Below are 16,509 nucleotides of genomic sequence, written 5' to 3' on the forward strand. Positions count from 1 at the left end.
GGAAAAGGACTTCTAGAGGAGTGGTCCAGACCCCAAATTTCTTCTACAATATTTCCTCATATAAAATTGTAGTTGAAGCAATGAGGGAAGGGGGGTAGAAGCAGTAACCGAGGAAAGGCTGTGTCAGGACATAGCAGTATAAGCACGATTCTTAAAGCATACCTTTTCCTCCTTCTCTGCAAAGGAATATTAAAAGGTTAATCTCCTGCTTTGTAATTGTAACTACATAATACACTTGTGGGGAAAAAAAAAAATCACTGTTCGTGCATAGGCACTTCCAAGTCATGTATCAAAGGCAACTCTTGAACCAGAGAAATTAAAAGCACAGAGGTAGCCATGATTGTTGGAGATTTCTGTGTATTTTTTCTATGCTTTGTAGGGGCTCTACCATTTATGATACCCTGTGCATTTCATGTATGTTTATGAGCAGAATAGATGCTTTTGCAGCTACCTCATTGTATCTAAAGACAGAAATCTAATGATAGATTTAACTACAAGGCCAGACATTGTCTTCTGTAGGAAGACAGGCATATTAGAACTCTTGGAGTTGTAGAGTGATTAGATTTCTTTCTAAGTACGTCAAACAGCATGATAAAGAAGGACTTTGTCCCTCCACATTCCATTCAAAATATTTAAAGTACTTGCTAGGCCAAACATAAATGTTTCTACTCTTCCCAGATTCCCCCTAGAATCCTGGATGGAGTAATGCAAATTCACTTCTGTAGATACTATTATATGTTTAAAGCTCTCAATACCCAAGAAAATCTTGAATAGCACTAAAAATAGCACTAAAATGGAGCAGTTCAATGGAGCACCAAGGTAGAGGTGAGCAGGGCAATCTCAGGCACGCATAAGTTGTAAAAGCCATGAGCTTCTTTATCTTCCACAAAGCCATCTCCCTTAAATTTAAATAGCTGCTGTCATTGTCACTGACTACCTGACTATGTATTTATCTGCCCAGAAGCAGAGTGCATGGCCTTTGGCCCTGCTATTCATAGTGTTACTGTCTCTGCCTAACAATGCTGTGAACAGAGCTGGGCTTCTGTTAGCATCTTTTGTTTGACGTGAATTGCTGAAGCTTTGATGTTATTTGTGAGAAAAATAATGATTAAAAAGAGTAAGATCTTCACTTTCCCATTCTGTCTGCTCCCCACAGAGAAATCTAATCCGAGTTGGGAAGAATCTGTGGCTGATTCTGCCTTAGGTATATGCAAACCGTGAAGTTCAGGACAGAAGTCTGTCTGTGTTGAACCTCTTAGCATCTCTGTACTGGAGGGTCAGAGAGGTAATTTCTTCATGATCAAAAAATTCTGTTTCTGGTTACACAAACATGTACGTTCAAATAGGTACAGAATACTCTGTGTGGTGAACACAGCTGTCAGTGAAGCCACGGTGCTTTATTTTCATTGGGATGTCTTAGATTTTCTGCTTTAATTGCATATGCTTCCCCTTTATAGAACATTCTAACAAAGAAAGGGGATGATTACTTCATGCTGAAGCTGCATTAGTAGATTTGAAATGCTCTACAGTTCAAAAAAATGCATTTTTCCTTATAAATTATTATTCTAATAAGCTTGTTTCTCATCTCTACTGATGAATGCTTTTCTTGCTGGCATTTTTGAATGAAGAGCAAGTGTGATGCAGTAAAGCGTAACTAAAGCCCCTAAAATCAGAGCTTCAGAGTAAATGGATGGCTGTTCAGCTACTCAAGGCAAAAACTCCACTGTCACATAAAAATACTCTGATCAGTGATCACTACAGTAACAAAAAAAGTAAATTCAATAAAATTATAATGTCCCAAGTGTAATAAAAAGCAATGAACAAAAAATTGGGAAGGTTTTATCCTCACAAACCTTTGATCGCCAGCGTGAGGGAAACAGATTTGATTACTAAGGTATTTTGAAATTGGAGGTGGCTTGATTCCCACATTGAGCGGCAGATGTGGGAGAGAGCAAGGGAGCAGAGTCATGGCTTGCCTTGTGCCGAGAGCAGTCAGGCTTACAGAGCAAACGTAGAAAAGTTTTGGATTTAGACACTTGGATATGGGAAATATAGCTGTGCATAATTCCTGGATGTTTTTTTTTATATATACCCAGCTATCATTATATATCTATATTCAGCTTCAAGCTCCACATTTGCTTATGATGTAGCACGTTTTGTATATCTTTGACCTTTTTTCTTCTGGGTTGGCAGGCATTCCAAGGGGCAGTCAAACAGGATTGCTAATGGAAGCAGCACAGATCTCAACGATTTGCTGTCACTCGTAAACCTTCCGACAGAAAGAGGCCAATCAGGAAACAGTTCCAGCCAGGTAAGCAGAGGGATGTGATACACATTTCCCAGTAAAGGAAGACTCACTATCCTTTACTTGGAATAGGAGCTGCACCTCACAGTGAGTTGTCTTGAGCTACTTTAAGGAAATGCAGAGAGCAGAGCAGATGTGTAAGGAGGAGGTAGAACCAAATTTCCCCAAAGAATGTTTCAGAATGGAGAAAAAAAAAATAAAAAGGCTAGAAGGCTGTAACTCCCTAAAATGCTCTGCAAAGTTTATATACTGTTTTAAGAATGAAACATTCCTCATGGGCACTCCGGTATGTAGCCTAGCTCCTACGCTTTAACTGTGGAGAAGATATGGTTTGTTATAGTACTGTCAGCAGCATTGGGTGGTGTCAGACCACTCCTGGAAGTCTGGGTTGTGATGTTCCTTCTCTGTTGCATGTTTCTGACATCCACAGCTGCCAATAGCCTACACCTGGGAACTACTCTGAGCAAAGAGAATTTCAGGGGACTTCGCTGATCTGTCTGACTTTAACAGGAGTTGCCAGCGTTCACTGGTTGCTGGGGCTCTCTCTACTGTGTGGGTGTCAAATAACTCAGAGCACAGCATTAGGTCCTGCTGTAGCAACTGTGTCGGTGTGGACACATGCATTCCCCACAGAGTTCCCTTCAGGGTTCTGGATACTAAGATCTAACCACACAGATTCAGGACTTCTGATCACTAGTATGGAAAAAACCTATATGCAGAAGCCTTGATTTTGTTCTCTATGGTTTAATGTAATTTTGTCATCAAAATAAGTGTCAAATGCTTATTTCAAACATACGGTTCTTATAAGCACTATGCTAGTGAGCTATGTAAGTACCACTAAGATTTTACTAATTTGTCAGCTGCCACTCTGCCTCTTTATGCTGCATTTGTAATGATGTAACCCATTCTCTCCCCACATGCAGTCCCCACAACGTATTACAATGGCGAGAATTTTAAAGACTGTATCAGGAAAGAAAAAAAAGTATCTGGGACTTAGCCATAGTTGTAGTGTTCAGCTGGCCCTAAACAGGGGATTTACAATGCCTGAATACACTGCTGATGTGATATGTGTATTGAGGTTTGATTAAGCTGCATATGAAAATTAAAACTTGGCTCCACAGCGAAGAGAGAATCTCCCGCAGCGTGATACTATGACATCAAGTTTTCTGTTTACCCCTAAGGCTGGTGCTGCAATGACTTCCAGGTTTGATGGTGTCTCTTTTTTAAGTTGTTGAGCAGCAGGCTAATAGCTGCACAGCATGATGCAAAGACAGCAGAAAGCAGGGAAATCAGATGTGAATATATTCCCCAGAGATCTCCTGCTAAGATGGAGCTAACTAACCAGAGCTTTAGTGCTCAGATGTAGTCTTCTCATGCAGAGGATGGGCTGATTATCAGCTCTTCCTGCTTTATTGTACATTTTTGGATTACAGATGCTATTACAAATCATGAATTCTGGTATAATATGCATTCTAGTGCAATATGAACTATTATATTGAAAGGAACACCACAAGAGTTTTTTGTCCGAAGTCAGTTTTCCCCATATTGTCCAAAATGATTTTGGTATTTTAAAAATACAGGTTTATATTCTTCTTCTGTGTTTGCTTTGCCTTAATTGTTTGGAAGCTGGAGGTTTAGTTTATTTCATTACAACAAAGACCCACCTAAGAAAGGGACAGGATTTACTGGCAAAGCAGCAGCCCACCTCGCTGTTTACATAAGCGCATGTTGTCCATGTCACACAACAGGAGCTGCCTTTGCTGCTGGGCACCCCCTTCATTATTGCCACCATGGCAGCCTCAGATGCCACAAGGTACAGAGGGGCAGGGGAAGCACATCATCCTTCTTGCCTCACACGCTACTGGTGACATATCTGGTCTATAAAATGAAAAGGAACTGCCAATCCATTTTTGTTTGTGTGCATGGAAGCTAGTCCATCAGTTTAATGTTACCATGGGAGCTGGTACCTGCTTCCCAGCTCTTGGCTTTGTATCATCACTGACCTGCTCATTGCTTGGAGATGTGAGGCAGTTTAGGGTACAGAGGTAACAGGGAGGACATGTTGCAGTTCCCAAAAAAAGCCTAGTGAGAACATCCCCATGTTTTCTCAGGTATCAGTGGCCAAACTGGCAGTCTTTAGTGGCATAAGGCAGTCTGCGCGGTTTCAGTGAGTAAGAGGAAGACTGGCTGACACAGTTACACTGACGGTTAAATAGTTCTATAGTGTTATTTTCCATTTACCATCCTGCTCGTGTAGCTCTGCTTTCTATACAGATAAGAGAGAAAAAGTTAAAATGGCGAAGCATATGTTATGCAAGTCAAATTCTGAAGCTGGTTTAATCCAAAAAGAGAGAAGCATTATTCTGTTCATCTACTGCCTTAATAAAGTAGTACTTGAGAGCTTATACACCTTATATCAAGCACCCATGCAGTCAGTGTAGGAGCATGATTAAATGAGTAAACTCCAAGTTAAACAGCACACAGGTTAAACCACAAATCATTTGTCACTGACCTTAAAGGCTTGGCCTAGAGTGCTCCTTAACAGTTTGGAAAGGAGCCAGAAGGGAGTGCAAAGGGTCGGCCTCGAGCTTCCCTTTGGGCCACACATACTCAGAGGTCTGACAGCAGCACCTAAGAGGCTGTCCATCTGGCACCTCTCTGCAGAGCACTCCACACCTTGCCATGATGAAAATCAGTTTGTCTCCAACAAAATAAACAGGTGCCCTATCAGCTTTTATAACTTAGAGTAATATTGTTTACAGATATTACCACCTTCAGGGAATCCACAGTTTTCTGCATAGAATTCAGACTTTTGGTAAAGTCGAAGAAAGATAAGAGTTCAAATAGCCTTCAAGGCTGTAAGCTAACTCTTTTTCCCTGGAGACGCAAGAACAATCTTCTCTGGACTCTACAGGAGCAGTAAGTAAAATTTACCTCATACAATGGCATGCAGATGCTATCAATCCACTCAAGCTGCAACCTGGGTAGTTCATCTTTCCTGTTCCGATCAAAAATGGCCTGAATTGAGAAGGGAACAAAACTGTCATGCTTTATTACACTGGAGTATTTTACAGACACATAATCCAGCACTTTGGAGCTACGATCAAATTCTCACAACCAGAATCATAATCAATATTTGCAGCAGTCTTCCTACTGCTTTGTCTGCATGAAAAATAGACTGTTTATTTTCAATTCTGTTTTGAAATTTGTAGGCTGAATGTATTTGGATTTTATAATTCTGTGATGTAAAATAAATACACTACAGTTGGAGCTGAGCTGGTAAGAAACCTTCTGTAGAAATGTTAAGTAGATACCTTTGCACACAGGGTTTTCCAGCTCAGCAAAATGAACAGTGATGGATATGGGCTGGCTCCCTCCCTCCCAGTTACAGACCCTTTCTGCAGAACCAGCCCTGTCTGTGAATCCCAAGGGTGGGGAATCAACAGATCCATTTTGGGAGCAGTTACCAATTTGTTCCTCTGGAAACAGCCTAATACATGGCTCACTGCACTGCCCTACAGAGGAAATTAGAGAGACTGAAGACTATGTTTAATGAGGCTCAAAGGAGACGGAAGAAACCCGGTTCTGCAGAGTCTGAACGTTGAGTTGAGTTTCCTCCATTCCTCAAGTAATCTCTACTTGAGATTACTTGGCTCCATCAGCTTTCCATCTACAGGATTTTAATCCTCCTTCTAGTGGCCCATCCACACCATTTACTGATACTGAATGGCTTTTTTTTTTTTTTTTTTTAAAACTCTCTGAGTATGCCAAGTTTTAAATCTTTGTCTTTTTCTGTGGAAAGTCTGTTCTTCCTCTGGGCCCATCTCCTCAAGGTTGACATCTCTTGAGAAAATCTACTTTCCTTCTCCACCTTCTAGAAACTCTGGACTATACATATTACATTACATTAAATGTCTGGTTGATTTCTTCGTATTTGTAGCTTGCTCTTTCTGACATACACAGGTATCACACCATGTACCTAAACAAGACCAGGAGGTAAGTTTCAAGGACTCTCTGATCTTAAATGGGAATCATGGATTTGATTTTGGAAAATTCTGCATTTTCTATTCCAATAATTTTGAAAAATCCTGTAATTTTCAGATTTTTATAAGCACAACATGAGAAAAAAACCCTTGAGTTAGAAGAGAATATCACATTATCTTGATGACTTAACAACTCTCATTTAACAATAGCAGCAATACCTATCTAGGTGGCTTGTCACAGTGATATGTCATGAAGTACATCAGGTTTGACCTTGTTCAAAAATTCCTCATTAATGTGGTAAAACTCGGCATGACTTTGACTCTCGGCCATCAACTGTTAGAAGTGATGAACATTTTTTTCACATTGTGATTATCTGCTGGCCTTATCTCCCGACATAAAACACTTAATACATCTGTTTACTGGATTTTTTTGAAATTGTGAAGGGCCGAACAGAGAGGAAAATCTTCTTTCAGGATGTATGGCTTCAAAGTATCCTATGTGTGGCCCACAAATTGCTGTATTCCTTGGTGCAAGACTGTAGAGTCCAAAGGAAGAGTGAGAGGGCTCCTGTGATGGAGGAAATACTAAAGATATTTATAGCAATACACTCTTCTTTCCCATCTGTCTAGGCTGTTGGATGCAGATGTTCAGAAGACATGAGTCCAGAAGAAAGCTCTGGCTTTTGTCTTTCTCTGCTCTTCTACCAAGTCTACAGTATGTCCCAGGTGTAGATGTAATACCACCTCAAAATAATTCTTAAGGTTGCTGGACCTGGGCCATTTGCATTGGAATTCATTGCTACTTGAAGACAGTAACATTAATGTGTGTGTTGACATAAAATTACTTCCTAGTATTATTCTTATTCCTTCATTAGCATGAGAAAAACACTTTGCAAATTTTACATACAAGGCAGGAAAGGCATTTAAATCTGTATTATCTGGAATGGTACTTGCAGTTATTCAGGCCTAGATTTGGTCTCAGAATTGTGAATACCATGACTGACTGATTACTCTTGTACTGGACTATAGCTACTATTTTTTCTGAGATGTACACACAGAACTACTGTAAGGAAGAAATTCATTAGTGTCCCAACCTCTGTCAGTATACAAAGTGAAAAGCCATTTATTTTATCTGAGCATTATTTATTACAAACTTTCTAACTTTGATTCCATTACATCACTGCAGGCTCATGGGGCAAGTATTATCAAAGTGAAAACAAGTCTGAGCCACTGGAATGGTCTTTTTATTTTTTGGAAGAAAAAACATATATGTGAATAGCTTGTAAGTTAAATTCTTTAGAATATTCTGTTACTCTTCTCATGTTGCCTCCAGATAACAGCTTGTCAACATTTTGAGGTATTTAATCTGGATGAAGATTTCTCTTCAAATTGTTCATGAAAATCTTTATGAAACTTTTTTCTTAGTTCTTGTTTAACACTTTATACCCATCTGCCTATATTCCACTCAACACCAATTTATCCTTTCAATCACAGTGATATATTTAGTAGTATACCTATAGAAATGCTCTTCAGCATTTGATACATCAAATAACGGAGGTAAGACAGCTGCAGCATAAAGTAAATCTGACAATTTTGATTTTCGTTAAGTAGCTGGTGATTTTTCATTTGAATACTGTGTGTTAAAAACAGTATCTTGCTTTGAAAATTGAGAGAATAACCTTGGGAATAGGTAAAGAAAATGGGAAAAAGGGCTCAATGCAAAAGTGACTGAATTGACTGGAGAACTTTTATATGTGGCTCTAAATGCATGTCCTTATTGTACAAAGCTTTTATTTATCCCAAGATTTTTCTTTACATACAAAATACAGTTAGTTTTTCTGAATGAACCCAATGATATTTTCTTACCCTATTCAAGTTAGTAACTATTTCAGAAATGATAAAAACTTACTGAAGGGGTGAGTTTGAGTTCAGATCTTTCTCTGTCTCCTTGTTCAAAGAACTCACTGGTTACCAGCTCAGCTGCCTAAAACATAAATCATGATAAAGATTAGAGCTCTTGCTACATAATTTTTAGGGTAATGAGTTCTTGCTCAGACCATAACTTCAGCCTGTGCTGACTGTAAAGAAGTGACCGGCCCCGCTCACATGACTGCTGTCAGGCACGGGTTTGTGTAGTTTTCAGGACTGGGCGTACAGCGGGTATAAACAGCCGTAATCACCGATAAGTACACTTATCCCTTTTTGATAGGGAATTGACTGGGGGAATTGCATCACAATGTTGAGATAGCTCTCAATGCAGTTATATGCAACTTACTCAAATATTGAGAACAGTACAGAAAACTATAGCTGTTTCTTGGCATCCACAATTACATCTGTGAAAATGCTTTGTAAAATGTGCAAGAACTCTCTGGGTATTTACAGACTGTTGCCCTATGTAAACAACTTAATTAACCAATAACCCCTGTTGTCTTAATTTAATATGACATCATAAAGGTTTTTTCCCCACTAGGCTTTACTTTTTTTTTCCTGTGACTGTCATCACGATAGGATCTGAATATCTAAATATGAACTTATATTGTGGTTATCATATTGAATCAAAATCAAGAACCGGTGGGCTGGAAGTTGGAATGCATCTTTCTGACTTTTGTGAATTAAGATGTTCTATTCACAGCAGAGGTTTGTGCTTCTCAGAACACAAGATTTAAAAACAAGATCGGTTATGGAAACAACAGGAATTTTAGGAAGTCAAACAGCGAGCAATCCTCATATAGTAGCCTTTACATAGCATATTCTTGCCATGTGGGGGCTTTGAAGGTAGGCACATGTTACATTTGAGATGCAAAAGAAGGAAACTGATCTACTGAATGGCATTCAGTTCCTAAAGCTCCTGTCATGCCTGCTTATTGATTTTAAGTGTTTTCAAGCTAGGAAATGATTTCATAACACCAAGGCACAGGAGGGTGAACTAAGCAGTGAATCTGCACTTCATAAAATATCAAAATTTCTTGCTCTAGCAACTGCACGGTAGCTAACATTCACAAATCCTAAACTTGTTACAGTTGAAATAAGGAGTACCAAAATAAATTGGAAGTAGGTGAAGAGATGTTATAATGTATTCTTAAATCTTGAGCCAGGCTATCCTACACTTCGGAACTTTGTAATGTGTGCAGTCCCAGCGCACTAACAGAATTCTGGATCAATGCTCCAGGCAGAGGAATAATTTAACAACTTGGCAGCAATTAAGGGTTTGCCAAGTGTATTGTGTAAAAATAATCAAGACATAACCTGACCCCTGTCTCTTACTGCTATTCTGATCCTGCTCTTCTTGTGCCCCTTTCCCTCTTTTGTCTGTTTCCATCTTCTCTTCCTGAATTCTGCCTTCTTACATGTAGCCTTTATTCCCTTTGATTCATGTATTTTAATCTCTTTCTCCCTGGATTTTCATGGTTTTTTCCTTTCGTCACAGTTAAGGTTCAACTATTTCCTGGTTTCCCTCTGCAGACTTAATAGCCCCTCTGCTCAACAGGTAACATTTCAATCAATCCCAGACAGGATTTTTCAGTATAAAGTAAACCTATAAACTATGCTGCAGGGGAATTTTCACCAGCAGACCTCAAAAGCGGTAAGGATAACAAAACAGTTTGCCAGAGACTTCAGCGCCAATTCAGCACCATAGCACAAAGACTGACAACATGGAAAACAGACCCTAGCTGACATCTTGGCTGTCAAAGAAATTAGTGAAGCTAACTGAGTTAAAGAGAAAAAATGAGGAGAGACTGCACATGCTGCAGCTGTGGCTAGGTGGCACTGAAAAATCTAGTGACTCACTTTCCCACTGCAGGATATGAGCAACTTCCCTGATTTCCATGTGTGGTGACCATAAACAGCCTTAGAAGGACTATCTTTGTAGTCTGCTTATAAAACCAAAAAAGACCCATCTGACAAAATTGCAAGCTGAGCTGAAGCCCTCACCACATAAATGCTTTTTTACTGAGTTCACGTGCATGTAACTTTCATCAAATCCCTTTCAGGTTCTTGTTACTTCCTTGTCCTTCATCCAAGAAATCTGGCTGCTCCTGCTCACTAGTTCTCTGGTCTAGCTTCTCTTTTTCACCCCATCTGTTAAAGTCAAGCTCCCTCCAGGTGCTTAGCCACACTCAGCTGCGCTAGTGTATCTCCTATTCCCTTTTTGATGCTGTATATTCCTCCAAAACCCTACACAGCCTTCCTTCTATGAGCTTGTTCTGGACCTCAGTAAAGGACAGAGAATTATTAGCATGGATACAGAAAGTATTAAGGATGGATGCTGAGTAAGGAAAGATGCCTAGAAGAGGGAAAATCATCTGGTAAAGGACAAGGCTTTTGGGACAGGTTGCTTTCTCACATTATAATTGTTTGTCAATGCTGGACCCAAGTTTTATGTATATTTCTAAAGAGTCTACTCAGCAGAAGTCTGAATTTTTATTTGTTAGTTTCTGAGTAGAGGATGCTAAAGAAGGCTCTATACTACAACTGCAGCTTTTTTCCATCGGTGTTGAGAAAAAAAATTTCTCTTATAATACTGAAGATTTTATGTTAATCCAAGTTTGCAGATCATCTGCTGGTTTTTTTGGTTTAGGGAAGATTCTGCCCCTACCAAGGAAAAATCTGGGACAAAACAAGTAAGCACAGCTTAATGTGGCTAACACTTCATTTAATTCATCCATTTTTTTAATATGGATTTAAAAGGTTAATAAGAGGAGAGGTTGTAAAGCCAGACCTCTTCAGGTACCTACATGCTGCTCACCAGCATGTGTACATGGAAAGATTATGCAATAAACCATTTCTCGCAGAAACCCCCTGCTATTTTTTTATAGCATTAATACTGCTGTAAATTGATTCCAGTTTTGGTCCCTTGTAAGCCGGGGCCCTGGGAATATTGTCCCACCAGTCCCGCCTCCTCCCAGCCCTGCTATTAATCATGACTTGCCTGTCTTGAAATCTCCCACGGTTTGGTCACAGCTCCAAGGTCACAGGCTGTCATTAGCATTGATCTGAAAAACAGAAATGAACAATACAAGCTGAATCAACCTTTGTTGGATTTCTAAACAACTCCGCTCTGGATGCATAAATAAATAATACATATATAAAACGTCAGCCCTGGCACCTTCTTTTCCTCCAGAAAAGAATGACATGTTTGAAACCTCAGCCATCAGCACAGCTTTTACATCACAATTGTGCCTAGGAAGCCTAATGTGTTGCAGGTCATCAGATGATGAATTTTGGTATTGTGCATTGCACACTAGAAAAGAAATGATATTGCAAGGAAGCAACTGCTAATTTTGCAATACTTATAACACTACTTACATTAACACCTATAATATACTAGAAAGCATGTGCTTCACATGATATAGGTAAGGGTATTATTACATAATAACACCTGCAAACTGGATTAATTTATATGCCTATTTGTAAGTGACTGCTGTAGCAAGAGATCCTATAATCACAGGAGGCATCCCAGACACTGTTTAAGCAGTTTCTATTGCTCATCTACAATAAAAATTTAAGATTTACTATGAGCTATACTGTTCCACTGTAGTTTAATACCTAGCTACTACCATGTTTTATATGCATTAGGAGAAAGAAACCATTCAGCTGTAGAAAGCGTTTATGTACAGTACATGATGCAGATAAAAGTCTAAGAAAGTTTAAATGAAGAACAAGGGCACTGAAAATGAAGCATCGAATATATTGCCTGAATCTAAAACTAGGAATGGGTGAAATGATATGGAAAATAGAAAATGTCCAATATTTTGGTCAAAAGACCAAAAGGAAACAGAATTTTAATGAAATTTCAGATAAAATGAGACATAATCAGGCATGCATATGCAAATGCACACATTTTATTGTTTCAAAAATGTGGTGTACTCAAACCACCCACAATGTCTGAGGTTCTTAATAGGATGCATTCTCAGATCATTCTTGAGGGCTAAAGAGTACTGTGTATCTGCAAATTCCTAGGTACAGGCTAGAACAGCAAAGAGAAGCATGGCCAGTGAAAGAAAACAGCTGAGGGAGGGAAACAGACAAGAAAGATTTTTGTGTTCTGAGGCAGAATATTGATGCTTTCTGGAGAAAGAACAGAAGACCTGAGTGGTAACTGGTGAGGCTGGGAGAAAGGGAAGAAAACATGACAGACTGTGAAGGCAGAAACAGGAATGGAGAAGGTGAGGTCACACTGATTACATCCCTGTTGTTTGGTAATGTTTAGAAATCATACCGTATATTTCATATCATGGATCATATTTTTAAAACAAGCTACCTCCTCTTGTAAATCTAAGACTTCACGATATGTGAAATTCCTGAAATAAATATGGTTACACTTTAAAATAACCAGAAAGCAAGGAATAGTAGTGCTTACCGAAATACTTCTCGGTGGTTTTTTATATTCCAATCATAACCACCTTTACTGACAAGTTCAAAAAACTCGGTCCTCCTCCTGCAACAAAACAGATTATCAGAGAAGGAAACAAGACACTTCCAGGGCAGTACTGCGGTAGAAACACAGTTCTCTGGATGATATGAAATCATTGCACCTCATGTATTATTGTTAAAGTCGTTACACTGACAGTCCATTTAAGCGAAACATACTAATTTCCGAACATGTTCTATAAATGTCTGTTATCAATGTCAGAGTTGCCTAGTAAAAGTAATAGTGTATTTATGGTCTCCGCAGATAAGGAAATAAATGGTACCAAAATGTTCAGTCTTCCATGGAAGCATGAAATGTTCAACTACAGCAGAGGACAGACAGACAATAGAAACCGCCCGAAATATATACACACTTCTCTTTACTTGTCCTTGCAAAATGGTTTTTACTTCTGTATCCTGAAGGGTTTTTCTGAGATATGCAATTCCTGTTATTTCCAGCATACAGAACAGACCAGTGAGACACAGGAGCTGCAGATGTCTTGAGACATCTAGTTCTTATTGACTAGAAACTAGGTCTCCTTGCTTGGTCCCATACTTTGTCTTCTGGACTATCTTCCCTATGTCCTCAAAGATGGACAAAACATGAGCCAGAACATAATGTTTGTTTGGTGCCTTTAAATACCAAAATTCTGACTCATCATAGTCTGTAATTTTTCATGGCACTGAGACCCCAAGTGGCTCTTAATGCATGCAGTGTGACTACACAGTATGAAATAATAGATCCTGGCCCAGATATAACAGAAGTTGAGGTACAAAAATATGGAGCAACTTACCCAGAGTGACACAACATATTAGCATCAAAGCTGGAAAGCAAATACCTATGTTCTGAGTGACAGCCCAGTGCGCCATCTCATAGGGGACTGTGCTATCTCTTTGTCAAGTGGAAATGTCGTTAAATTCCCCAACAGGAGAGAGTCTGCAGTGTCTTTTATTTTCTACATTTACTTCAGCTAGACTGAAATTTTGAGCAGCGACTATTGAAAGCACAGTCTGATGGCAGCCAGTACAGGTTTTACACATGAGGAGATGCACATTTCCAGGAGCATTGCCCTTGATCAATGGACAGAATTTTACGTGGGGCATGTTGCATTATACTGGTCCATGACTATTGTGCATTATATGACCCGTCACTCCTACTCTAGGGCCTTTCAATAATGAATTTCATGACAGCAACTAAAATAGGGGGATATAAGGACTACATGATGATATCTAATCCCTTGTTTCCTGAAGTAAGATATAAAAGAATTTCACGTTACCAAATTTGCTGGGACAATGCACTGTTACACATGCAGAAAACAAAATTCAGTTCTTTCACACAAAGTCAAAGCATCATGCCTCCAGTGGAAATAAATACTGCAATGATGACAATTTTAATGGGGAAGAGTAGTTGGCACATAAACCTTATACCAGCCTACTCCCGAGCAGATCATCAACTACGTTACTGACTAAGAGAGCAAGCAGTGAATTTCTGCATCCTGTATTTCAGTGCCTAGTCTCACAATACAGAATATGGTGAATTTCATTTTGAAGTATTGGATGTTCTGGGCAATTCATATGTTACTGGACAAAAAACAGGCAAGAATGTTTAAACCTGAAAGCTCAGGAAGATGAGATCCCAGAAACCTCAAACATTCAAATTTAAACTAGACATCCATAAACAGTAACTGAAAATGCGAGTCTCAAGGCCTTATGTCAAGCTGAAAACTTCAAAATAAGAAATCCCCAGAGAATTTTTAGTGTAGGAAGGAGTCAACCTGAGGAAAGTGACCATGCATAAGGAAATATTTTAGTGTTTTCTACCAGTTGTTTATGCATGGTATCCAAAACGAAGAGGTTTGCTATTATTAAGCAAACATAATATACTAGGATTTCAGAAATAAACAGAAGTAGAACAATTCTAGAATGTCTTTGTGTAACATTGACTCTGGTTGTATTTTGCCTGGAAGGGAAAGTTGTCTTGCTATATATAGCAAATCCAGTTGCTCTACAACCCAGTGGCTCAAGACATCATTTGAGTGAATTACGACAAACTTCATTTTGGTTCCATGTTTTAGCTTCTTCTATTATCTACGAGCATCATTATTTAGAATTATCTACTAAAATCAAGTATCTTTTCCATCTGATCTTTCACTGGAAGTAATCTTTTTGTTAGTTTGTAGAAAAGGAGTGCCTTGAGAAGGTCATAAAGCCTTACTCTGCCTGGAGTTTTGCTAGCTGGAGTTTGTGATCATTAGGTTTAGGCATTCTAAGAATACCAATATAAGAATTTCCTTCTCTACAAAAATCTTGAAGATGTAGCAAAATGAATAAGCAAGTTAGGTACTTGTGCAGAAACATCTGTTCACATAGGGTGGCTTTAAGAAGTGTAAATCATCATTTCCAGGGAGTGATTTTCAGGCACTTTTGGAAGTAAAGTAGCATAACAACTACCTGATTAATGAATCATAACACAAGAGGAAAAGATAACTTATCTGCAGACTTCTGAGTAAAGAGGCCTCATTTGCTAAAAGTTTTCCGATTCATGTAGCACATGAAAATCAATTATGCAAGCAAGGAAGAATAATCTTGAAATTCAGCTGATGTCCCTTTTTGGACATTATTTCTCTGTATTAAAACTAGAAGGACAACTTGACCATGTCGTTTTTCAGCCTAAGGCAGGCAGGGAAGAGAGCTCCATCATGTCTGAGCCTGGCCTGGGTTCCCTCCCAGGGCACGGCTGCAGGATCTCAGCCAGGGAGAGCACATGGGGCTGTGCCAGAGCAGCTGCCCCCTCGCCCCTGCCTCTCATGTCTTCCTTGACAGCACAAAACATTTCTGCAGCACTTGTTATTTGTGGTGAGACAGGAGAACCCGTACTGACACATCCCTGTGGTCCTTGTATCTCACTTAAAGCTGTCAGCAAATTCCCCTGTCATACCAGCCCCCAGATAACAAGATCCTAACAGACAGCTTCAGAAAGAGTATGCTTAAATGGGTTTATTTGTCCTGCTCAGGATTTTCATGTTGTCAAGCAGAAATTTCTTCATAGACTAATGTTTAGAAGTTACTTATAATAAAAGTACTAACTAAAGCTCTTAATTATTACAACTTCTCTGAGAACAGACTTGCAGGAAACAAACAATATCAGTGTGTCTACTGCCAGTACTGTTTAGAAACAGCTCATGGCACAGTAACCAAACACTGAGAAACAGAGACAAACACTGCAGCATCCCACTTAGTATTTTTACAATTAAAAAGATACAATGTTGATATAGATAGCTGAACAATTCCAGGGTAAAGAATCTGCCTGAAGTTTTCTAAAAACTTGGTTTGGTATCAACATTCAGCACAGAAGAGGAGCGGAATCCAGGTATACCACCCGCAGGAAACCACGACTAAATGCTACCCAGCACTGCACGCAGTAGGATGCTGGTGGACATCAAACGAAAATTCTGAAGGACGAATTACTGTCAAGACTGGGAAGGCAGTCTGCTGAAACTGCACATCCGACAGCACTTCTCCCTGTAAGTCAGGCAGGCCTGTGCCAGAGGGGGGGATGTCACACGTGCAATGTGATGGTGACACGATGACTCCTCTGACTACACGCATGCTCCCACAACACTGTCTCTGAGAAGAGCTTGCTAATAATGGTATTTGAAAAACATAAAATAGCAGCAACTTGAAATTTACTTAAGAGATCTGATTTGCAAACATGGAAAAGAAAATTGAATGAGAGAGATCCTATTATACTTATCTTAAGTTTTTTAAGACCTCTTCTCATGTGATGCAAATTGGCATAATTTGCCTCAA

The 16,509-nt window shown here is 39.3% G+C and overlaps 1 protein-coding gene and 1 long non-coding RNA gene across 2 annotated transcripts in view; one reads left to right on the plus strand and one right to left on the minus strand.

Moving 5' to 3' along the window:
• The window catches only part of PDE11A (phosphodiesterase 11A), a 135,326-nt gene that overhangs the window by 13,358 nt on the left and 105,459 nt on the right, over window positions 1–16,509 (minus strand). The window contains exons 16-19 of the mRNA XM_037397623.1: window positions 12,650–12,727; window positions 11,215–11,282; window positions 8,198–8,268; window positions 5,240–5,323 (exon numbers count right to left, since the gene is read on the minus strand). Coding sequence (XP_037253520.1) covers window positions 5,240–5,323; window positions 8,198–8,268; window positions 11,215–11,282; window positions 12,650–12,727 — 301 coding nt within the window. The remainder of the gene's footprint in view (window positions 1–5,239; window positions 5,324–8,197; window positions 8,269–11,214; window positions 11,283–12,649; window positions 12,728–16,509) is intronic.
• On the plus strand, window positions 1,035–5,244 carry LOC119152410. The gene is made up of 3 exons (XR_005105763.1): window positions 1,035–1,285; window positions 2,194–2,311; window positions 5,068–5,244. It is a non-coding gene; the product is annotated as an uncharacterized LOC119152410 (long non-coding RNA).

This window comes from Falco rusticolus, chromosome 8 (genome assembly GCF_015220075.1).
Source record: "Falco rusticolus isolate bFalRus1 chromosome 8, bFalRus1.pri, whole genome shotgun sequence".
NCBI lineage: Eukaryota > Metazoa > Chordata > Aves > Falconiformes > Falconidae > Falco > Falco rusticolus.